Here is a 25,978-nt window from a genome sequence, read left to right as displayed (position 1 = left end):
TTCGGAGATTGATAAATAGGCCTCATTGTCCACAATTTAAAAACTTTGTTTTATTCATCATTTTGAAATATACTACACACTATACACACTTTATTGTTCTGTTATTCTAGGTAGCCTTTCATTAATTTTAATTATTTATATGCAGACATGATCTGTTCATTTTAAATTAAATCAAAATGACTTTAAAGATTTCAATCATAAAAATCATACTATATACATAGTATTCTAATTTGGGCAGTATTACTATAAACCAATTGTCACTATATTAATTGATTCACACACATATATATATATAAATAATTTGATCTAAAAAATGTAATACCCAAACTATGTCAATAATAGTTTAATTTACTATTTAACGCTAATATTGATTTATAATTATTTTTAGTATCCCACAAAAGCCAATATGATGTATTTCATAATTTAAATTTATTTATATTTTTATGCCTGATGAAACGACCGTGTTGTGTGGTCGAGAAACGCGTTGCAGCAACCTTAAACTTGTGTATTAACATTTATATACGGAGGAGTCTTTCTGCCTGATTATTTAGATTGAATTTGCTCTATCTGCACAGAGAACTTTACAAACCATTACATCACAATTGGTTTGCCTGCACCATATCTTCAGCCTGCTGTTTGATACTTGGATTCAAACTTCCTTGTGATCTTACCTGTGACCTGAGAACTGGTCTCTACCTTGATACAGGATCAGTATCCAGTTAGCCGACTACTGCAAGTGTTAGCCTGCCTGTTTGCACTATCTAGTGCCTTCAAAAATTGTGAGTTTTACTATTTACCTTCTTTTTTATCATATATCACATATGGATTTCACTTTGAGGCGCCCATTTTCTTTCTAACCTAGATCATTGAGGTGAACGGAGATCATTCCCCCAAGTGGAGCTGCCTAATACACTCCTTTTTTACTTGGATTGAAAAAAAAATCAGCAATTGAACTTTTGGTTCTTTAACATGAACATGAACACTATTTCTGTCATTTATTAAGGTTAACCAATATCACATTTGTCACCAGAATTTATTACTTTATCATGTTAAATAATATCTTACCATCTAATATCTTACCATCCACTTATCATTCATACACCTTTTAAAATCCTAAACATTTTTTGTAACAATTTTTCACATTACAAACATTTCTATCAATTCCCCTTTTTTTCACTAGTTATTTTTAGTGCGCCACCTTCTGGGTGTTTCATCACCTTCACTCTTTTAGGTTTTTTATTGTGTTAGGTTCTTTTATGTTGGGGGGGGTTTACTGTTAGGAGGGACTTAGACTTTTTTTCTTCTGCAAAAGAGCTGTTTATCTTGGGGCAATGCCCTGCAAAAAGCCATTTTTAAGGGCTACTGGTAGTTTATTCTTAGATTGGGGGTGTTTTATTTGGGGGGGGGGGGCTTTTTTATTTTCATAGGGATTAGGTTTACACCAGAATTTTATTTTTTACTAGACTGTCCCTTTAATGTATACTTATTTGCGTTGTGGGCTTTGGCGGCTTAGGGGTTAATACTTTAATAGGTAGTTTGCGTTGTGGGTTAATGGCGGATTAGGGGTTAATAGTTTTATTAGGTAGTTTGCGATGTTGGGGTTGGCGGATTTAGGGGTTAATACTTTATTTTTAGTTGCGGTGTGGGTTTGATGTCGGATATAGTGGTTAATACACTTTATTAGTTATTGCGGTGGCGGTTGACAGGTAGATAGTTTATTTTTGCAGGCAGTTTCAGGAGTTACTGTGCTCACATACTCAGTGCAAGGCTTGCTGCGGCTGCCTTTGTGTGGCGAGGTGAAAATGGAGTAAGATTTCTCCATTTTCGCCACGTAAGTCCTTGCGCTGAATGTTGGATACCGATTTGCGACGTGGTCACATGTTAGCTTATGGGAGTAAAAATTGCTGGTGACAGGTGAAATATACATGCCGCATTTATATGCGGCGCTGTATATTGGATACCAAAACCGCATAAAAACCGGCGTCGCCCTATAATAATGGGGCCCTATAGCGTTAAGCACATCGACTAGGTAATTACAGCAGTACTAGGGATAACTGAATGAGTTTGCCCCAATGGAATATTAACCATTAATGTTATTTTGTGAGGTCTCTTCAAAAATCCCAATTATTTAGATTACTGTATTAAGTCAAAATTTGCCGATTATAAAAAGAAAGAGAGCAGAAATGCCACTGACACGTTTTGCCTTTGTGGCTTTTTCAAAAGTGCTTATACCATCTCCTGGTTATTGATTAGCTGCTGGAGCTGTCAATCAAAAATCACACAATGCGATTGGTCAATTATTGTCCAAAATAATTATAAATGTGAAATCTTAGCATTTAAAGCTCTGTTTCCAATTGTATTAGATTTCCAATTCTATGTGTTTGAGAACATCTTGGAGCGCTACAGTTTATTGGCCAAACAGCCTGTCAATCACTATGAGTCTTCATTCCATTTGCCAACATGGCTGTCCTTCTTATGGGAAGGAGCGCAATTAGACACGTTTCATCTTACATCTTTTAGATCTAACGTCAGTTATAATTTTGGTAATTAATCTACAACTAAGATATTGCAGATATATCCATATTTATTTGTGTCAAAAAATGTGCCATAACGTTGTTTTCGATTAACCAACCCATTTTAAATATTATGTGACGTAATTGGAAAATGTACTTGTCAATCAATGGTGATGTCAGTAATTATTTTGCTACATGAAATACTATTGTAGCAATATCATGAAACTTTAAAGTAGTTAATATAAAAAGTTGTCTATACAAGGATCATTAAATTTAAATAGATATGGCTTAAAGTGAGATCTAATTTCAAAAAATATATTGTGATTCAATTTAACTATGTTAATCAAAAATAATTGTGATAAAGTAACGTTAATGTGATTTAATTATGGGATATAAGTGAGAAAAGTTTTTGGAGAAGATTTGATATATTTTAATAATGTCAAACTACAAAGGAAAACAAATAAAAAATTAAGATAAACAAAAACTGATAAACTAAAACCTAAAAATAATAAAAATTATTAAAATGAAGGGAAGTGAGATTATGTGAATGAATAGACTCATCCACCTAAGTCGCCGATCTACATCAGCTGCTCCGCCCTGCCAGTCTCTACACTGGCTCCCCATACACTCCAGAATACAATTGTATTAACCCTAACCTATAAAGCACTCAACAGCCTCACTCCCAACTATATTTCCTCTCTCATCGTGAAATATTCCCCATCCCGTCCTCTTCAATCAACCTCTGATCCATGTCTCTCCACTCCTGTTATCTCTACGTCCCACTCCCGCCTCCAAAACTTTGCACGTGCTGCTCCTGTCCCCTGGAACTCTCTACCCCGCTCCATAAGACTGTCTCCAACCTTGTATAGCTTCAGATGCTCCTTGACAACCCACCTATTCAGAGAGGCTTACCATCTCTCCTCCAGCTCTCATCCGAACCAAACTAATACATAAACTGCCTGACTCACTGCTGTAACTACAACTGATGTGACAAGCTGCCCCAACCTTTTGTCTCTGCACCCTAAACCTGTAGTCTGTGAGCTCTCCGGAGCAGGGCCCTCTTCCTCCTGTACTAGATTTGTTTAGTTTTGTTATGTTTTGTATTTTATCAAAAATCCTTGTCATTGTATACTCCTATCATTGTGCCCAGCGCTACGGAATTTGGCGGCGCTATACAAATAAATTATAATAATAATAATAATAATATAATGATTGTACATTTTGAAAGTTAAAATTAGAGGTGAGTATGTTAGGTTAGGTAGGTAGGTCGGATTGAAAATCCAGGTCTTACTAATATTTAGATCCAAAAATAGTTATTATAGTTATTTAGACAGGAAAACATGAGTTATTATTTTCATTCATGCCATTAGGATTCACTGTGTCTAACAAATAAATCCATCTACATTTCCAGATCTTCTCCTCTTATACCCAGAGAGATTTTTTCCTTCCATGAGGCAGGGAGAGTCCACGACTTCATTCCTTAGTGTTGGGAAATACAACACCTGGCCACCAGGAGGAGGCAAAGACACCCCAGCCAAAGGCTTAAATATCCCTCCCACTTCCCCTGTACCCCAGTCATTCTTTGCCTTTAGTCACTATAGGAGGTGGCAGAGAAGTGTCAGAAGATTTGGATAGTCCTGTAATGGGTATGTTCCCTTTGAGAAAGGACTGGAGTTTTAAGTAATCATGTCAACCTCTCAATGAGAGACAGTCTGGATGGGTTTGCAGAAAAACTTTCCCTGGATCTCCAGACTCTAACTTTCATCAATACTCTAACAGCTCCTGAGCAATCAGTGTTGACGAGTTTCACTGCTTGTTGCTACACACTCAAGTCCATGTCAGAAGCGCTGCTGCAAGACTGTCACACTTGAGAGGCTGTGCCTGTTCCACAGCATGGATCCTGGAGGGTAAGACCATTTTTATATATACAATTTAAAACGCTATAAAGGGTCACAGTGTGGCTCCTTTATACCTCGATAAGATCAAGGATTAATATCTCCTTCAGGGAGATTATTTAAACAGTTTGGGGATTTATATCTGCTTAATGTGAGTTTTTAGGCTCATCATAGACTGTGTGCTTTTTGGCTTGGAACAAACAGGTTTCACTTAGGTTTTTGAAGTGTTGCGCAGCTCATAATAGCTTGGCACCCTTTTTCATAGCAGGGGAAGTCCTGTCTTACGCACCATGTGACCAGGTGCGGTCTCTTTCATTTCCTAAGATCCTGCTGTAGACATCACTTCTGAGGAGAGCGTTTTCACTGGTAGCTGTCTAGGGTCTAGGAGGTGGTGAGTGCCCCAGCCATTGAGAGTATTAAGGTGCCCTTTTTAAAATAAAACCATTTGTCTTTTATTATCCTTCTGTGGGTATATACAGTGGATATAAAAAGTCTACACACCCCTGTTAAAATGGCAGGTTTCTGTGTGAGACAAAGATAAATCATTTCAGAACTTTTTCCACCTTTAATGTAACCTATAAACTATGCAACTCAATTGAAAAACAAACTGAAATATTTTAGGTGAAGGGAAGTAAAATTAAAAAACTAAAATATGGTTGCATAAGTGTGCACACCCTTAAACTAATACTTTGTTGGAGCACCTTTTGATTTTATTACAGTCTTTTTGGGTATGAGTCTGTCAGCATGGCACATCTTGACTTGGCAAGATTTGCCCACTCTTCTTTGCAAAAACACTCCAAATCTGTCAGAATGCGAGGGCATCTCCTGTGCACAGCCCTCTTCAGATCACCCCACAGATTTTGGATTGGATTCAGGTCTGGGCTCTGGCTGGGCCATTCCAAAACTTTAATCTTCTTTTGGTGAAGCCATTCCTTTGTTGATTTGGATGTATGCTTTGGGTCGTTGTCATGCTGAAAGATGAAGTTCCTCTTCATGTTCAGTTTTCTAGCAGAAGCCTGAAGGTTTTGTGCCATTATTGACTGGTATTTGGAACTGTTCATAATTCCCTCTACCTTGAATAAGGCCCCAGTTCCAGCTGAAGAAAAACAGACCCAAAGCATGATGCTACCACCACCATGCTTCACTGTGGGTATGCTGTTCTTTTGGTGATATGCAGTGTTGTTTTTGCGCCAAACATATCTTTTGGAATTATTGCCAAAAAGTTCAACCTTGGTTTCACCAGACCATAACACCTTCTCTCACATGCTTTTGTTAGACTTCAGGTGTGTTTTTGCTAAATTTAGCTGGGCTTGGATGTTTTTCTTCGTAAAAAAAGGCTTCCGTCTTGCCGTCTACCCCAAAGCCCAAACATATGAAGAATACGGGAGATTGTTGTCACATGTACTACACAGCCAGTACTTGCCAGATATTTCTGTAGCTCCTTTAATGTTGATGTAGGCCTCTTGGTAGCCTCCCAGACCAGTTTTCTTCTTGTCTTTTCATCAATTTTGAAGGGACATCCAGTTCTTGGTAATGTCACTGTTGCGCCATATGTTCTCCACTTGATGATGACTGTCTTCACTGTGTTCCATGGTATATCTAATGCCTTGGAAAAAATTGTGTACCCTTCTCCTGACTGATACCTTTTAATGAGATCCCTCTGATGCTTTGGAAGCTCTCTGCGGACCATGGCTTTTGTGTAGGACGCGACTAAGAAAATGTCAGGAAAGACCTACTAGAACAGCTGAACTTTATTCAGGGTTAATCAGAGGCACTTTAAATTATGGCAGGTGTGTGATGACTCTTATTTAACATGATTTTGAATGTGATTGCTTAATTCTGAACACAGCTACATCCCCAGTTATAAGAGGGTGTTCACACTTATGCAACCACAGTATTTTAGTTTTTTTTGTTTACTTCCCTCCACCTTAAAGATTTCAGTTTGTTTTTCAATTGAGTTGTGTAGTTTATAGGTCACATTAAAGGGGGGAAAAGTTCTGAAATGATTTATCTTTTTTTTTACATCACAGAAACCTGACATTTTAACAGGGGTGTGTAGACTTTTTATATCCACCATACAAAGCTATGGAGGACTCTGATACTACATTAGAAGGTTCCGCTCCCTCTGTACTGATTAATAATTCCTGTTTATGTTGTGAAGAAGCTGTGGTTTGCCCGCCTGCTCAATTTTGTTCTATTTGCCTAAACACTTTTCTTTTTTTTTTTTTTTTTTTATTCTCTTTTTATTGAGTTTCCGCATAATTACAAACAAATACTTTGTCCAAATACGGTGACAAAAGAAAAAAGCAAAAAACAAAAACATACATACAATAATCAAGTTAATATCGTACACCATAGGCTATACATTTTGTGAACCAAAGAAAAACATATTCATCATAAGTCCTTAGCGGGGGAAAAATGAATAAAGTGCTGTGTAAAAAAACCCCACTATATAGAAACATATATGTCCGTGTATTAAAATATGAGAAAACATTTACACTAAACAAATTACCTTCTTTCTTAACCTAAAAGTAGTAAAAAACAGTGATTATACACAAATCCATACATCATTAGATATCAACAACAACTAAAAACCTAACCAAAGAGCCAATAGTGTCCGTGGCTAATTAAAAAACAGTTCTTATTACCCTCTATTAAAGTGAACATTAAGAGTTGGCTGAAATTGTGTAGTATAACCAACTAGCCCTGGGTAAACTAGTTATGCTTTCTTCGACTCAGTGATTATCTCGTCTTCTATCCCCACATTATATGCACGGTGACCAAATATACAATATAGCCAGAAAGTCAAGTCCCCCAACCCAACACACAAAACAACAAAAAACAAAAACAAAAACAAAAACAAAAAAAAAAAAAAAAAAAAAGGGGGGAAACGGGAGATGCTCCTCTCTACCCCCCACCCCCATCCCCACCCCACCCCCAAGCACTCACTCAGTGTCCATTGCCCATTCGCCAGGGAAGTGACCTGCCAAGATGTTCACCTGTAAATATTCCGAATTACTAAAAGGTTTAATTAATTTTTTTTGATGCAATAAGGGTAGTGATCTTAAAAATATCTCCCATTTCTTGAAGAATACTACTAGATGTTTTTCTTGTGGGTAGGGTAAGTTAATTTGTTCTATTATGAACTGATCAGTCAAAGCCCTTTTAAATTGTGCCATTGTAGGTAAAGCAGCTGCTTTCCATGTCTTAAAAATAAGACTCCGTGCAGTTAGTATGATAGTATTTATCAAGTTATGATTCTTAATTGTATGCCGATATTTTACCAGAAAAAAGATCTCGATTGGGGATATTTTATAATCCACCTTCAAAACAACTGTCATCCAAAATATGATTTTCCCCCAATATTGCAATACCTTAGGGCAACTCCATAAACAATGGAAGAGATCAGCACCAGTATTTGAACATCTAGGGCAAAGAGCTTTTATTTTATACCATTTAGCTAACACCGCGGGCGTAAGATATCTCTGTAACCCGATTTTTATCTGGGACTCTCTCCAAGATGTCGGGACCCAGGGCTGTTGCGTTATTTTAAAGCTCTCTATAATACTCTGCTCATCTAAATCCGAGAATAGGTTAGCCCATCTACCAACCATCTCGTCTACTTGCGCTTTTGATGATTTCTGCTTTAATAGTAAATATAAAGGGGAAATTGCATATATTCCTGCGGCGTACATTGAAATCCTAGACTGCAGCTCACCCAGGGACCAATCATTCCCATATTTCGTGATTATCTCTTGGAGAAAGTGTCTAACTTGGAGGTAGGCATAGAACTCCCGTGGCCCTATATCAAACCGAGATACAATTTCTTGGAATAATAATGTATGCCCTCCCGTGTCCCGCATCTGACATAAGGTTTGGAGGCCTTTAGATTCCCAGTCTATGAATATCCGGTTCAAGAGGCCAGGACTAAATTCTGGGTTCCCCGCTATAGGTAGATATTGTGAAACATAGGGTGAGTTGCCCATTTCTGCGCATAGTCTTTGCCAGGCAATAATGACGTTTTTCAGGGTGTCTAAGTAAAATATATTAGAAGGAAGTGAGGTGAGTGGACAGTGTAACAGAGCTTTCAATTTAAATGGGGCCACGAGCTGTGATTCCCACATAAATGACGTGATTTGCTCCTTCCCAGTCAACCAATCAAATGCGAATCTAGCTATTATGACCAGGTTATATGTCTGAATATCGGGGAGTGCCAAACCTGCTGATGTCTTAGAGTTCATAAGCCTACCTACAGCAATCCGCGGTCTTTTGCCATTCCATAAAAATTTGGAACAGGCCTTATTATATATAGTAATGTCTCTCTTATGTAGGAACCATGGAATGTTTTGCATAATATAGAGGAGCTTTGGAAAGATGATTATTTTAATCAGCGTCACCCGGGCTGTTAGTGAAATAGGAAGCCTAGTCCATTCATCTAGTTTACTCTTACAGGAGTCCAATACTGACCTATAATTTAGTCCATACCATTCCTCCGGGTTCCTAGATAGTCGTAAACCCAAATATGTAATCTGCGGGACTTCCCTAAAAGGGTGATTCAGCTGCAGTGCGGGATTTTTATCTATCCACATAAGCTCAGATTTAGATGTATTAATCTTAAACCCTGAGATTTCCCCGAACTCTTGGGTGATACTCTGTAGGATAGGTAATGACACTGCAAGATTAGATAGAAATAGGAGGAGATCATCTGCGTAGAGAAGAAGAATCAACTTCTCGCGCGCTAATGAAATACCCTCTAGTTCTTGCCGTATTAGAATAGCCAGTGGTTCTATACTGAGATTAAACAAGAAGGGGGAAAGTGGGCAGCCCTGTCTAGTCCCTCTGAATAAATTGAATCGCTGAGTAGAGGTATTATTAATAATTACCGCAGAGGAGGGGGTACTGTAGATTAAACGTATATAATTGTTAAAAGGACCCAAAAACCCAAATTCGTCCAATGTAGAAAACAAATGATCCCAACTGACCCTGTCGAAAGCCTTTTCTGCGTCAACTGTCAAAATAGCCTTGTCAATGCTTCCATAAGATTCCTTAGTTTTATATATATTCCAAAAAGATTCAATCAGGATTAATAATTTCCTTATATTCCTTGTCGACTTACGACCATGCATAAAGCCAGACTGATTCTCATGAATTAAATCGCCCATATAAGGTTTCAATCGTAGGGCTATGATAGACGCAAGCAACTTGTAGTCGGTATTTAAAACCGAAATAGGTCTATAGGAACTTGGTAATTCAGGGTCTTTCCCCTTTTTAAGGATCAGTGAGATATTTGCAGCTGTGAAGGATGTGGAACATCTCGTATTCTCGGAAAAATAAGAATTAAATAACTTAACTAATATAGGAAGCACCTGGGGTTGGAGGATTCTATAGTATTCTATAGGTAGGGCATCTGGACCAGCTGCTTTATTAGGTTTCGCGTTTTTAATTGCCCACACTATTTCTTCTTCCGTTATAGGAGCATTGATGGCATCTCTAGCTTCTATAGATATACGTGGGGTTTTAATCTTCCCCCAAAATGTCTCTTTTTTCTGTAGATTAATAGGCTCTTGAGTATATAGATCCTGGAAAAAGTCAAAGAATACTTTTTCTATATCAGTATGACTTGTGTATCTCAAGGTTCCTTGTTTAATAGCGGTAATTGCGTATCTCGGAGAAGATTTAGTTAACCTTGCTAGAAACTTTGCTGATCTACCCGTGAACCCTCCATACCTTGCTTTCATTCTGAGTTCTTCCTGGGCACTAACCTGTTTCAGGAATAAATCCCGGAGTGTCTTCGCTGTGACATAGGCATCCCAACACTCTTTCGTGTGCCTAGTAATATACGCTCTATATGTATTCTTCACGCGGTTAGCTAATTGTCTAGCCCCTATACTACTACTTTTTGACAGGTAAAGTGTATAGGACTTAATCTCTCCGCGTAGAACGGCTTTAGAAGCCTCCCAGAATATCTCAGTCTTATCTATATAATTATGATTATTATTGAGATATTCAGCCCATTTCAATCGAAGAAAATTCTGAAATTTAATATTATTACTCAGATATCTAGGGAAAGAAATGTAGTTCTGACCAGGCCGTCCTCCTGCGGCCCTAAGCCCCAATACAATAACCGCATGGTCCGAAATAGCTATGTCTTCAATTCTGGTGGTCCAGCTCTGCGTTAGCATGGTTTCTGAAATCAAAAAATAGTCTAGTCTGGAAAAAGATCGCTGCGCATGCGAAATGCACGTATAAGAACGCACATCCGGATTCTGAACTCGCCATAAATCAACCATCCCCAGATGAGAACATAATCTCTGAAATATTCTCATTTTTTTACCTCTGCTGTTTATCATCTTGTTATTAGAGTTATCCAGAAAGGGATCTGCTAGTAAGTTAAGATCACCTGCGATAATTAAATTCGCTCCTATGAAGCTGTGTAATTTTACCAATAGGACGGACCAAAAAGTTTGGTCAACTTGATTAGGGCCATATATATTACAAAGTGTATATTTAATGCCTTTAATTTCCAACTCCAATATTAAAAATCTCCCTTCAGAGTCACGTTCAACATTACCTATCCTGTATTCTAGCTTACGACTCAATAATATTGCCACCCCCCTCTTTCTGGAAGTAAATGGCGCTGCCACCACTTCTCCTACCCACTTAGATTTAAGTTTAGGTATTTCCCTAGCTTCAAGATGCAATTCTTGTAGAAAGACTATATCCGGATTGAATTTACCCAAGTGTTTTATTACAGTTTTTCTTTTAATAGGTGAATTGATGCCCCCTATATTCCAAGACAAGAAGCTAAGATTAAACATCATCAGTACTATTCATCATCATCGGTACTATTCATCTTACTGATCTAATATCAATCATGGTGGGAAAAAAGGATTCACAGCATTTTTCTTCCTAATGCAATGGAGACCCATCCCCACAATGGACCATGACCAAAACCCAGGGAGGGGGAGGGAGATAAGCGAGGGAGTAGGGGGGAGAGAGAGAGGAAGCAGAGAGGGAGAGAGAAAAAAAAAAAAAAAAAAAAAAAAAAAAAAAACCAACACACAACAATTGGACACGACCCGCACCCACACAGACCCCGAGACCAACATAAAAAATACCATTTCTACAACTATCCTATTCTTAAACTCCAGAACCATACTACTCATTCCATTAACTCTTAAATAATAAAAATATTCAGATTCTATGAACAAAAACCTTCTTCCCATTGTGTTCAAGACCTACTCATGGGACCCCTGCCTCCATGACATTGTTAAGAGTGTGTGTACTGCCGTCTTTCTGCACTATTAGCTTTGCTGGGTAAATTAACCTAATATTGTAGTTCTCTTTCTGTAGCCTCCCATAGAAAAAGGACATATCTCTTCTTTTGGTTAACGTTTCTGAAGAGAAATCCTGAAACAATAATAGTTTGTGTGAGCCCAGAGAGAGAGAACCACATTTCCTGTAATGCCTGAGAAATATTAATTTGTCCTGAAAATTGACAAATTTAAAGATTACTGGCCTAGGTCTCGAGACCTCAGTCTGTTCGCGCCTTTGGCCTATCCTATGAACCCTTTCAATCAGAAAGGGAGCAGCAGGAGCCGGGATCTGCAGGGCCTGTGGTAGTGTGACAGTGACAAAATTCATCAAATCTTGAAACTCAGAGGACTCGGGCAAGCCAATTACTTTGAGGTTATTACGCCTCGAACGATCCTCAAGATCTTCCACTTTGGCTTGCAACGCGAGAATATCTTTGCTATGCGTGTCCATTATCGGATCACTGACATTAAGTCTATCTTCTAAATCTGAGATCCGATTTTCTATTTCATCTAGTCTAGATGAAAACTGTCTAACCTCCAAAGTGAGGCTTGATATCTCATTTCTGATCTCCTGTTTGATCAAATCAAATTGCGGCGTCAATATCTTAGCTACTTCAGCTGCAAATTCCATCAAATTATTGGGGGAGGGATTGGAGACACTCTTATCCAGAGGGGATACCGCGCTAGAGTCCAAGTTCCTGCTGCTCCCCTTCTTTTCTCTAGATTTGGGGGGCATATTGGAAGGAGAACTCCTTTGCTGCATGTACTTATCCATGAATAGAGCACAACCAATGTTTATCTAACTGGAAGATTTGGCACAATGGTGCAAAAAAAAAAAAAAAAAAAAAAAAAACACACACAAACTAACAATACCTTAGTAGCTTGTCTTTAAGTGAAACTCTTTGTGTAGCCCTGCTTTGAGTACTAGCTCTTAGTATATATTATTACAATTTATTCTCCAGAAAGTGATACAATATTTTAAATCAAGAGTCGCTGTTAATCTTCAAATCTCAATGTTTTAATTTAATCCGGGGTGTGGGAAAATTATCCTTTACTTCTAAACCCTTTTAATTAAGTGAAACAGAAGCCAAAAAAAAAAAAAAGTATGTGTCAATGTGAGTACCCAGTTTCCAATCTATAACCCCACAATAGATGATACCCAATACAGATTGTGTATGTCTGAACACTCTAATATATAATTCTAAACTTAATTTGCTAAGATGTGGACCAATGCCTAATATTTAAGGTTATTAATTCTTCAAGGATACACCTGTAGAAGCCTTGGTGATATTAGGAGAGAGTTACATATAGCCACTGTATTCTAATAACTATTGCCCTTCTGTAATCACCTTTTTATGTTTATATTATCTCCCTTCAGCCTGCAGTCAAACAAAAGCAGTAATTTGAGACAAGAGATGGTTTGTACTTGCTACGGGGTATATATAGATAATATATAAATAATACCAAAAAACATCTAGATAGAGAGAACTGTGTTAAGGCAGACTATGCATGCATAAACGGTCCTCAACTTTCTCCTAGTGCAATTCAGTTCAGATTATGATATTTTTACAGCAGAGTCTTTACTGCCTTCACAGTCAATCTTTTCAGACGGTCTTAAGCTGTCCAAACACTCTGTGGCTCCAACCACAAGGCCCAATAGGTCGAATGAGAAAGGCTTTAGGACACTTAAGCAGGCTGTATATGTACGTTCAGTGTACCCATAGAAATTAGTCCGGGCCAGCATATATTCAGAAATGTCAAAGTACAGTACCTTGCCGCTGTTACTCTGCCCAGGTGCCTTGCCGGTCTGTTCAGACTTCGATGCCCTGCGCTCACAGCAAACCCCCACTGCTTTCCAATCTGACAAACCTCTGCAAGGGGGAACTTGCAGCCTGACAAGCGAACAACCCTGGTACTCCTCCACAGCAGAGGTGCCGGTCCTCGGCGAGGGGGGGACCGAGCACACCACAACCAGGGCCGATGTACTGCGTCGCCCCTCGATGACTCGGGTTGAAGGGGGCGGGATCACCTCCGCTGTCTGCCCAACCAGGGGCCGAGATTCCTTGCGTCGGTCTCCAAGCCGCCACCGCTCCGCTCTCAGCCCTAGAGGGAGACTCCCTCCTCGCTTGCACCGGGAACTCCAAATGCCCCAGACAACACCACCAACTAGCGGAGAGACCGCCGCCAGGTACACCGCGCACTCAACCAGGTGAGTGCCAGGATCCTCGATCTGTGACCTGTATGACGGCGTGAAGGTATGCTCAATCCAGAAGACAGCTCTTGTGCAGGTGAGCTTAGAGTCTCTCCACAGACGGCCTTTAGGTGTGGGGTATAGTAGGTAAAGAAGTTGACAATCACTGGTGTAAGGCCTTAGATATAAGAGAGGGTTTATCTTGAAATAGTGATATTTTATCAACTGGGAGTTTTTTGTGGAAATGGCGTGCACCAGCCACCGTGCACTTTTAGGCTGCAACTCGGACTTCCCATGCTGGATCGTAATCCATGTTCCCAAGCCTGGATATGGCCAAGGGAAACCAGTGCATCTGTTGGAAATTGATTTGGGCCTCTCCCAGAGGCACGGAGCGTCCTCAGCACCTGCAGCTACCTGCAACCACCTGCATGCCCCGCCTCCAACAGGAAGTCCCTACTGCTGTGCATGTTCTTTCTAAATCATGCGCCTAAACACTTTTCTAAAGTCTAAGAAGGGAGACAAGCCTGCTAATACTCATAGCGCTATTAGCCCTTCTGAGCCGTCTACTTCTCAGGAATCTGGGTCCTGAGAAATTACTACCCTTTCTACATTACCCCCACCACATGCAGTTCAACGCGACTCAACTAATCCTCCATCTGGAGGGGGCTTTTTTCCAGCGGACTTTACTGTGCAATTACAATCAGCGGTGTCTGCGGGCCTGAGTGCCTTACCGCGCTCTAACAAACGCAAGAGAAAGGGTAAACATAGTTCTCCTGACCTAGAGTCATCTAAATATTTGTCATATTTAGCTACTATATCCCAGCTATCCGAGGATGAGTTAACCTCTGTAGCTTTGGAGACTTCAGTTACTAAACCTCCTTCAGCGGAGGAACCCTCCTTTAGATTTAAAATTGAGCATCTGCGTTTTTTATTAAAGGAGATTCTGTCTACTCTAGAGGTTCCAGAGGCTCCACTCCCTGAGGAGCCTAAGATCCCTAAATTAGACAGGGTTTACGAAAATAGGAAGGTCCCTCTAACTTTTCCTGTGCCAGTTAAGATGGCGAACATTATTAGTAACGAATGGGTAAGAGTAGGAACTTCTTTTTCCCCCTCGTCTACTTTAAAAAAATTATTCCCAGTCCCTGACTCTCAATTAGATTTGTGGGGCTCCATTCCGAAGGTGGATGGCGCCATGTCCACGCTGGCTAAGCATACTACTATCCCTCTTGACGATAGTTCTTCTTGTAGAGAGCCTATGGATAAAAAAATTTAAACTTTTTTGAGGAAGATGTTTCAACATACAGGGTTTTTATTTCAACCGGAGGCAGCTGTAGCCGCGGTTGCTGGAGCAGCTACCTACTGGTGCAATACTGTCTCGAAGCTCATTGAGGTGGAGACTCCCCTCAAGGATATACAGGAGAGAATTAAGGCACTGAGAATTGCTAACTCCATCTGTGACGCGAATATGCAGATTCGCATGAATGCAAAGGCTTCTGGCTTTGCGGTTCTAGCCCGCCGGGCTCTCTGGTTGAAGTCTTGGTCTGCGGATATGAGTTCTAAATCCAGACTCCTTTCTCTTCCCTTCAAGGGGAAGATTTTATTCGATCCAGGGCTGGACTCCATTATCTCTACGGTTACCGGAGGGAAAGGTGCCTTCCTACGGCAGGATAAGAAGAATAGGCCTAAGGTACGGCAACTGTCTAATTTTCGTTCCTTTCGTGCTGACAAGTCGCAATGACAGCAGTCCTCTTCCAAGTCCGAGCAGCCCAAGAATACTTGGAAGCCAGCTCATTCCTGGAATAAGTCCAATCAGACTAAGAAGCCCGCCGAGAAAAAATAGTCATGAAGGGGCTGCTCCCGATCCGGGATCGGATCGAGTAGGGGGCAGACTGTCTCTTTTTTCAGACGCTTGGTCCCAGGATGTACAGGATCCTTGGGTCCTGGAGGTTGTATCTCAAGGATACAGGATAGGATTCAAGTGTCATCCGCCCAGGGGCAGATTCCTACTCTTCTGTTATATATCCTAGGTATTTAATTCTAACTCAGCAGTAAACTCTAACGTGTTATATATTTACGTAACAATATTTTTGATTAATGGAATTATGAATATTAATAATCAATCCTAAAATTAGCGCCAGCAATATCAATTCTGATATGGTAGAATTTGTCAATACACTCCAGTGACATGTTATATAATCTCTGTAGTGTATTCCAAAATGCTTATGAGATATATAGAAGTTAAAATTATTATGAACATTAATATTTAATCTCAAATTAAAGGATTACAAACTTTTCACATTTTTGGTCTAAATAAAACACATATTCTAAATCACTTTTCTAAAATTAAAATAACCAACCTCAATCTCTTGCAAATCGAAGCGTCAGCCGAAAAATAAAAAATGGTTTTAAAAGTAAATAACGTCATGCAATCCTGCCCACTATTTAAGCAACTACGTGTATGTAAAAATAAACCAAATAGTTTTCGCGGCTTTTGTATCTCATTATATTACAAATTGGTATACAATTGCATGCGCACAAAAACGGCCCAAATAGCGCTTGCGCATATTGTACGACTGAATCCGTAATTACCAGCACCTCATAGGCAATAACGCATGCGCATTTGCAATCGATGTAATCGTGTAACCAAGCTTTCTACGCTGAAAGCAAAAAATATAATCCCTCCCGTCCTTATCTATAGCGTCAAAATGTATTGCATTTAGATACTTTTAATGATGCTCGTTATAGCTAGGAAGATTCTGCAAGACTTACCTATCAATGCGCTGACGGATCTTATTATGTAAGATCGATAGAGCAGGTCTTCTTTGTCGGAGCAGGTCTGGAAGGGAGTGACGGTGTCGATGGCGTTGCACAATCTCGCGCATGCGCTGTTCAAAATTCGGCCGCCATCTTCCAACTGTGGTTTGCACACCGGATTGGATAGCAGCGGCAGATACCCACGGAGTGGGTTAAGAAATATTTATTTATTACAAATAAGATTGCAGGGATCAGGTAGGGAAGTCATAATGACATCCTATGTAAAAAATGTTTAGAAAGAATAAAATAAAAAATAAAACTAAATTACATTGAACTTACAGTGGTCCTTAAAATTAATTCCTGAGTTCTGACCAGTTAATCTCTATAAACACGTTGATTATATTTATGCAGAAAAAAATTAAAATTATGCTTACCTGATAATTTTCTTTTCTTCTGACGGGAAGAGTCCACAGCTGCATTCATTAACTTTTGGGAATTAAGAACCTGGCCACCAGGAGGAGGCAAAGACATCCCAGCCAAACGCTTAAATACCTCCCCCACTGCCCTCATCCCCCAGTCATTCTACCAAGGGAACAAGGAACAGTAGGAGAAATATCAGGGTGAAAAAGGTGCCAGAAGAAGAAACTAAAACTACGGCCACCTCATCGATAAAACACGGGCGGGGAGCTGTGGACTCTTCCCGTAAGAAGAAATTTTTTTTATCAGGTAATCATAATTTAAGTTTTTCTTCTTAAATGGGAAGAGTCCACAGCTGCATTCATTACTTTTGGGAAAACAATACCCAAGTTATAGAGGACACTGAATGCAAACAAAGGGCAGGTACAGAAGGCGTTCCCTTCGAAAGGCACCACAGCCTGGTATTACCAGTATAAAAAAAGAAAACAAGGTAACTGCCCATCAGTTAAACCACCAGCAAAGCCGTGTTGGAGACCACTCAAAATCCGGCGGAGGAAGGAACACCCGAAAAACCCCCACCAGGGAGGATAACAGGGCCAACAGAAGTACACGGTCAGACCCCACTCCGAGAAACAGACCCAGCCCAAAAAGGGCTGGCAACGTGTGTCTCAAGAAAGAACAGAGGGCCTACGAGGAACAAACTCCTGACCAATTACTAGCATCAGGCATGCTACCACGACTGCCAAACAAATGGAATACAACATGACCACACCCAGTCACGAGGTGCATTGTGTAAGCCAAAAAAAGCGCCAGTCCCTAGGACCACGCAATCTGATGATATAAGGCCGTTATGTCCGAATAGCCATGAGCCCAAGTATCACTACACAGATAAAATCACATCACAAACATGATTAAAGTCCCCCCTGTTCAATAACCCCCCTCAGGAGATATTAACCCTTGATTCAATTTAAGATAAAGGAGTCCCACTCTGGGGCCCTGTCTTCTTTCGTTAACATTACATTCACATATCAAAATAAAATGAAATGAAATCGGAATCTACGCCTTGGACCAGGAACACAGCCCTTCAAGTGTGACAGATAGTAGCATCGCTTCTGACATGGACTTGAGTGAATAAATACAGGCAGCAAAACTCGTCAACACAGAAGCACAGGAGCTGTTAACATGAGTCGGGATGGTTTTGCAGAAGAACTCCCCCTGCATCTCCGGACTCTAACTTTCATCCAATCCCTCACTGAGAGGTTGACAGGATTACTTAAAACTCCAGTCCCATTTAGAAGAGTACTACCCTCCATGAGAGACTATCTTCAATCTTCTGACACTTCTCTGCCAACCTCCTGAGACGAAAGGCAAAGAATGACTGGGGGATGAGGGAAGTGGGGGAGGTATTTAAGCCTTTGGCTGGGGTGTCCTTGCCTCCTTCTGGTGGCCAGGTTCTGAATTCCCAAAAGTAATTAATGCAGCTGTGGACTCTTCCCGTTTAAGAAGAAAAAGTATTAATTATGACCAAATATATATGTCTAGTAGCAATACTCAATATGAAATATAAAGCAGGCTATAGAGATATTTAGATGAATTACTATTCACTAGATATTGTCTATTATCCTATGACTGGATTAAATATTTCTATAAATTAACCTTAACTCAAAATGTTTTAGTCAGACCTTTTCGTGGTTCCAAAGAAGGAGGGAACTTTTCATCCAATTCTGGACCTAAAGTGCCTAAACAAGTTTCCGAGTGTTACCTCTTTCAAGATGGAAACAATACGGTCAATCCTGCCTCTGGTTCAGGAAGGACAGTTTATGACCACAATATACCTGAAGGATGCATACCTTCACAGGGAACATTTTCAGTTCCTGAGGTTTGCTTTTCTGGATCAGCACTTCCAGTTCATAGCTGTTCCATTTGGCCTAGCTACTGCTCCAAGGATATTTACAAAGGTTCTGGGGGCTCTTCTAGCCATTGCCACAACACAAGGTATTGCAGTAGCGCCTTACCTGGATGATATATTGGTACAGGCACCATCTTTTCGTCTAGCAGAGGAACATTCGGAGTCCCTTCTCAGTCTTCTTCGATCACATGGATGGAAGATAAACTTGGAAAAGAGTTCTCTTACTCCAAGTACATGGGTGAATTTCCTGGGAACTATAATAGACTCCATATGGATATATATTCCATATCCTCATAGATCAGAGACGTTGCAAGCTAACTTCTGCATGTCTTGCCCTCCAGGCCTCCTCGAGACCCTCAGTGGCTCAGTGTACGGAGGTAATGGGACTCATGGTGTCCTGCATGGACATCATTCCATATAAGACCCTTACAACTATGCATGCTGAGACAATGGAACGGCGACCATTCAGATCTGTCTCAGATTGTGGACAGCCTGTCGAGAGATTCGCTCTCCTGGTGGCTCTGTCCAGATCATTTGTCCCAAGGCACGTGTTTTTTGAGACCGTCCTGGGAGCTTGTGAATGACGCAAGCCTTTCCGTCTGGGGAGCCGTTTGTGGTGCCAAGAAGGCGCAAGCCCTGTGGACCCAGGAGTCCTCCCTTAGATCAATATTTAGGAACTCTGGGTAATCTTCAATGCCTTGAAGGCTTGGCCCCTTCTGGGTTTGTCCCAGTTTATCAGATTCCAATCAGACAATATAACCTTGGTTGCCTATATCAACCATCAAGGGGGAACGAGAAGTTCCTTGGCGATGAGAGAAGAATCTCAGATATTAGAGTGGGCGGAGACTAACAAAATGCACGCTGTCAGAGATCCACATTCCGGCTGTGGACAACTGGGAAGCGGACTTCCTCAGCAGGCAATCCTTTCACCCAGGGGAATGGTCTCTTCACCCCGAGGTGTTTGCAGAGATATGCAGCGAGTGGGGGACGCCGGAAATAGATCTCATGGCATCCCGTCTCAATACCAAGCTACCAAGGTACGGGTCGACGTCAAGGGATACTCAAGTGGAATTGATAGATGCCCTATCAGTACCATGGAGGTTCATTTTCATTTATCTTTTTTCTCCATTACCAATTCTCCCTCGTGTGGTGGCTTGCATCAAGCAGGAGCGAGCATCTGTGATTCTGATTGCTCCATTGTGGCCGCGAAGGACGTGGTTTGCCGATCTGGTGGGGAAGTCCTTATCTTCTCAGTGGAGGTTACCTTGTCGCAGAGATCTGCTGATACAGGGTCCCTTCGTTTATCAAAATCTAGATTCTCTGAGGCTGACTGTGTGGAGATTGAACGCTTAGTCTTAGCCAAAAAAGGGTTCTCTGAGAGTGTTATCGATACTCTGGTTCAAGCTTGTAAGCCAGTTACTCGTCGTATCTACCATAAAGTGTGGAGGACTTACTTGTACTGGTGTGAAGAGCGTGGCTTTTCCTGGCATAAGATTAAGATTGCCAGAATTTTAGCTTTCCTCCAGGATGGACTGGAGAAGGGACTATCTGCTAGTTCCCTGAAGGGACAGATATTGGCCCTGTTGGTGTTACTGCACAAAAGATTGGCTGAGCTTCCGGATGTGCAGTCATTTGTTAAAGCTCTGGCTAGGATCAGACCCATACTTAGATCTGGGACTCCACCTTGGAGCCTCAATCTTGTTCTTAAGTGTTTTACAGCAGGCTCTGTTTGAGCCTATGCATACTGTTGATATTAAATTGTTATCTTGGAAGGTTCTTTTTTGTTGGCTACTGCCTTTGCGCGCAGAGTTTGAGATGTCTGCTTTGCAATGTGATCCCCCTTATCTGGTTTTTCATGCTGATGAGGCGGTTTTACGTACTAAACTAGGGTTCCTTCCTAAGGTGGTGTTGAATCGTAACATTAATCAAGAAATTGTTGTTCCTTCCTTGTGTCCTAATCCTCCTTCAGTGAAGGAATGTTTGCTTCATAATATAGTTGTGGTTCGTGCCTTGAAGTTCTATCTGCAGGCTACTAAGGAATTCAGGCAATCTTTCTCTTTGTTTGTCATCTATACGGGGAAGCGTTAGGGGCAGAAGGCTACATGACTTCTCTATCTTTCTGGTGGAGGAGTGTTATCCGTTAAGCTTATGAGTCAGCGGGACAACAGCCTCCTGAGAGGATAACGGCTCATTCCACTAGAGCAGTGGCTTCCTCTTGGGCTTTTAGAATAGGGTCCACCTCTTTTTTCTGTTGCCTCCCGTTATTCATTCAGTGTCCTCTGGAGCTTGGGTATAGTTTTCCCAACAGTAAGTAATGAAGTCGTGGACTCTCCCTGCCTTATGGAAGGAAAATATAAATTTATGCTTACCAGATAAATTCCTTAACTTCCTGGCAGGGAGAGTCCACGAACCCGCCCGTAATTTTTTTTTTTTTTGACAGGTGGCTCCCTTTTTATATTATTTCTTCTGGCACCTTTTATACCCTGATGTTTCTCCTACTTTTCCATGTTCCCTCCCATGTTCCCTCTGCAGAATGACGGGGGGGATATTTAAGCCTTTGACTGGGGTGCCTTTGCCTCCTCCTGGTGGCCAGGTGTTGTATTTCCCAACAGTAAGGAATGAAGTTGTGGACTATCCCTGCCAGGAAGGTAAGGAATTTATCTGGTAAGCATAAATTATGTTTTCTAATCCAAAGCAAAATAGATCATTGAGGTTGGAATCGTTTTTTAGCAAGAAAAAAATTTGTAGCTACATTGGTAATGTTTTTGCCTTGCTGTAAATCTCTTCTTGTGTTTTTTTTTTTATGTTACTGATTTGCTCCCCGAATCTTTTCTTCATGGGGCGTGTTGTCATACCGACATAGTCACATCAGCATCTTAAAGCACATATCACTCCACTCGTATTGCATGTAATAGGTTCTTTGATATGATGTAATAAGCGCACTATTATGAAGTGCACTAATTGATGCTGGTAAATTAGTTTAACTTTAAAGGGATATGAAACCCAATTTTTTTCTTTCATGATTAAGATAGAGCATTCAACTTTCTAATTTACTTTGATTATCTTTGTATCCTTTGTTGAAAAGTATGGAGATAAGCTTAGGAGCTATCCCATTTTTAGAGCATTATATGGCAGCAGTTTTGCAAGAATGTTTTCCATTTTCAAGAGCACTAGACGGCAGCACTATTTCCTGACATGTAGTGCTCCAGATGCCTACCTAGGTATCTGTTCAACATAGAATATCATGGGAATGAAGCAAATTTGAAAACATAAATATATTGGAAACTATTTTGTAACATTGTATGCTCTGTCTGAATCACAAAATCATTTTTTTGGTTTCACATCCCTTTAAATATAAAAAAAGTTTTTACTACATATTTTTTCATGCAAAAAATGCCACTGTGTATAAATGCTGCAGTTTGATATGGGTGAAAAAAAATTTTTTTGAGCACAGTGTCACCATAAAGCTAAAACCTAGTGATGACCTCGCACATACTCACTTGGCAACTGCCAAGAACGCCAACTCCACATTCTTGCCAGTTTTAGCGCTGGTCTCCATGAAGGGCACACCATATTCCTAGAGGAGGGATAATAAGGGTTAAGGGTTGGCACCTTTGCAATTACTCCAAACATACAGTATATACATTCTGCTAAATTCTCTGACCTTTGCCAGCGACTCTCCATCCTCCGTCCTGATGACTCGTCCGCTTGTCACGTCGCTCTGTAACCAGATGGACCGCAAACCTCTATGATTTCATTTTGATAGCCCTACAATCAGAGAACTCCGACTATACAGTGATCATGACATATGTCAGCAAACATCTATGGCCATACAGCAATACACTGATATATAGCAAGACAACAACACACACACACACACACACACATCAATACCCTGACACATACACTAATTTCTAGCACCAGGCAGGAATACCCTGACACATACTGTATAGACCTAGCAGTTACTGCATGGATCAGGGTATTGCTATATAGTCCCAGATGTGTGTGTGTCAGGGTATTACTATATAGTCCCAGATGTGTGTGTGTCAGGGTATTACTATATAGTCCCAGATGTGTGTGTGTGTGCGCACCAGGGTATTGCTATATAGTCCCAGATGTGTGTGTGTGTGTCAGGGTTTAGTCCCAGATGTGTGTGTCAGAGTACTGCTGTCAGTGTATTACTATATAGTCCCAGATGTGTGTGTCAGGGTACTGCTGTCAGGGTATTGCTATATAGTCCCAAATGTGTGTGTGTGTGTAAGTGTCAGGGTATTACTGTATAGCTCTAAATGTGTGTGCGCGCGCGTGTGTGTGTCAGGGTATTACTGTATAGATACAAAGAAGAAGAAAAAAAGAAGACGGAGGTGGCGCCTACGGCAGTCTGTAGTCTAAGCGATAATAAATTAAATACTTCATTTACTTCAATTTTATCAATAAGTATTTATTACTGACATAAAAAAATGACATAAAATTCCTCAAATTTAAATTAAAACAAAACTATAAATATAAAATTAAAAGTTCTTATATAGTGCAAGAATAACATGAAAGATATTTTCCAGCTTATCAGAATGATTCAAATTTCATATATGGTCACAAAAATGAATTATGACAATTACAATTCATATATGGTAACTTTAAAATGCGGCAAATCCATATAACTCCAACTCCATATATGGTAATTAAATATATTACGGCAAATTGATAGCGTACACCACTATATAGAATAATATGACTCAATATAGTTCCAAAATAGAGGATACATATATCCCAACTATGCGATTGTTAGGAATTGTAGTTGTAGCTTTAGTCCGTTCTATTTGAACAACAGTCGGTTAGATGGTCTGTTTGTCTGGCACATTTAGCTGAACATATAATGTATCCTAGAGATCCAGAACGGACTACTACATAAACTCCCAGAACCACAATATCAGTTGAAGAAACACTCCACGAATAAGAGGAGGTAGACTGACCAAACGGTAGGAGTTTGGGGGAAAAAATTTGAACGTCCAACATTCATATTCAAATAGTGCGCGCACTTCAACCATGTGATGATTGGTAAAGAGAACCCTCATGATCACCTACACCAGATGAACAGAGAACGCTACTAGCAATCAGACACACTAGGAAGAAGAGATGAGCTAAAATTCCAACAGAGTGTGACAAAGACGGATAAAACATTCAGCGGAACTCTGCTGGTAGTAAATAACATTCTCCAGCATACCGCTCCCTTAGGATACATTTTATGTTCAGCTAAATGTGCCAGACAAACAGACCATCTAACCGACTGTTGTTCAAATAGAACAGACTAAAGCTACAACTACAATTCCTAACAATCGCATAGTTGGGATCTATGTATCCTCTATTATTATTATATATATAGTGGTGTACGCTATCAATCTGCCGTAATATATTTAATTACATATATGAAGTTGGAGATATATGGATTTGCCGCATTTTAAAGTTACTATATATGAATTGTAATTGCCATAATTCATTTTTCTGACCATATATGAAATTAGAGTCATTGTGATAAGCTGGAAAAGATATTTCATGTTATTATTGCACTATATAAGTACTTTTAATTTTTAAAGTTTGAGACACCGGTGTCTCAATATTTATAATTTGTTTTAATTTAAATTTGAGGAATTTTATGTCATTTTTTTATGTCAGTAATAAATACTTATTGATCAAATCTGAAGTATTTCATCTAAATTATTATCACTTAGACTACAGACTGCCGTAGGCACCTCCTCAGTCTTCTTTTTTCTGTATTTTTATTACTGTATAGTCCCAGATGTGTGTGTCAGGGTATTGCTGTATAGTCCCAGATGTGTGTGTCAGGGTATTGCTGTATAGTCCCAGATGTGTGTGTCAGGGTATTGCTGTATAGTCCCAGATGTGTGTGTCGGGGTATTGCTGTATAGTCCCAGATGTGTGTGTCGGGGTATTGCTGTATAGTCCCAGATGTGTGTGTCGGGGTATTGCTGTATAGTCCCAGATGTGTGTGTCGGGGTATTGCTGTATAGTCCCAGATGTGTGTGTCGGGGTATTGCTGTATAGTCCCAGATGTGTGTGTCGGGGTATTGCTGTATAGTCCCAGATGTGTGTGTCAGGGTATTGCTGTATAGTCCCAGATGTGTGTGTCAGGGTATTGCTGTATAGTCCCAGATGTGTGTGTCAGGGTATTGCTGTATAGTCCCAGATGTGTGTGTCAGGGTATTGCTGTATAGTCCCAGATGTGTGTGTCAGGGTATTGCTGTATAGTCCCAGATGTGTGTGTCAGGGTATTGCTGTATAGTCCCAGATGTCTTGAGAGAGAAAAGAAAAAAGCGATGGCACTACACGTATTGTATCCTATATCATTGGTATTCTATAATATATACTCATCTATGAAATATTGTAGAGGAGGGGTGCTGTACATAAAAAGGGAAATTGCTCAAAGGGTACCAATGCTAACATTGGGAAAGTATGTACATGGATAGCACTCTACAACACTGGATGAAAATTATTGGTAAATAAATAAGTGGAAGAAAAGTCATTCTCCGGAAGAAGGGATTAAAACTTAACTTTTAATACTAAATAAATGATAAAAATAAAATATAAGATAAAAACCACAGAGTGGTAATATCAGAGCAACAGGAATAAAAAGTACTGTATCCCCTTGGTGCTAGAATTCCCCAGTTAGACGTCTATCAACATCTAGAGAGTGTTACAATGTTACTGAGAATGACAAAAATGCAACAGCACCTAATTATAGTGGATAACGGTGTAAAGTATAGTCAAATTAACAAATCACCAGATATGAGAGGTGAAAAAAATAAATATTCTACCCCGTTAAGTAGTCCACAAATACGGATGCGGAGGTAAATTTCAAAGCTAACTGCAGCTATAACACAGTAGCATAATGCTGATAATTTACAAAACAGGGTTAAAGCGTAAAGTAACGACTCCACATATAGTAAAGGACAGCGAATATGTCCTAC

At 40.1% G+C, this 25,978-nt stretch overlaps 1 protein-coding gene across 6 annotated transcripts in view; it reads right to left on the bottom strand.

Annotated features, from left to right (window-relative positions):
• Positions 1–25,978, bottom strand: part of RAB37 (RAB37, member RAS oncogene family) — a 147,251-nt gene that overhangs the window by 7,458 nt on the left and 113,815 nt on the right. For 4 of the 6 annotated variants that reach the window (XM_053708866.1, XM_053708865.1, XM_053708863.1 and 1 more), the window contains 2 exons: positions 22,660–22,716; positions 22,496–22,572 (listed from right to left, as the gene is read on the bottom strand). In XM_053708866.1, the coding sequence (XP_053564841.1) occupies positions 22,496–22,572; positions 22,660–22,716 (134 nt within the window). Of the gene's footprint in view, positions 1–22,491; positions 22,573–22,659; positions 22,764–25,978 lie in introns of those variants that run through there. The other 2 variants (XM_053708864.1, XM_053708868.1) reach the window with 2 other exon arrangements.

This window comes from Bombina bombina, chromosome 1 (assembly GCF_027579735.1).
Source record: "Bombina bombina isolate aBomBom1 chromosome 1, aBomBom1.pri, whole genome shotgun sequence".
NCBI classification, from domain to species: domain Eukaryota; kingdom Metazoa; phylum Chordata; class Amphibia; order Anura; family Bombinatoridae; genus Bombina; species Bombina bombina.
Note: the sequence above shows the minus strand (reverse complement) of the source record. Positions and strands in the feature narration are given on the sequence as shown.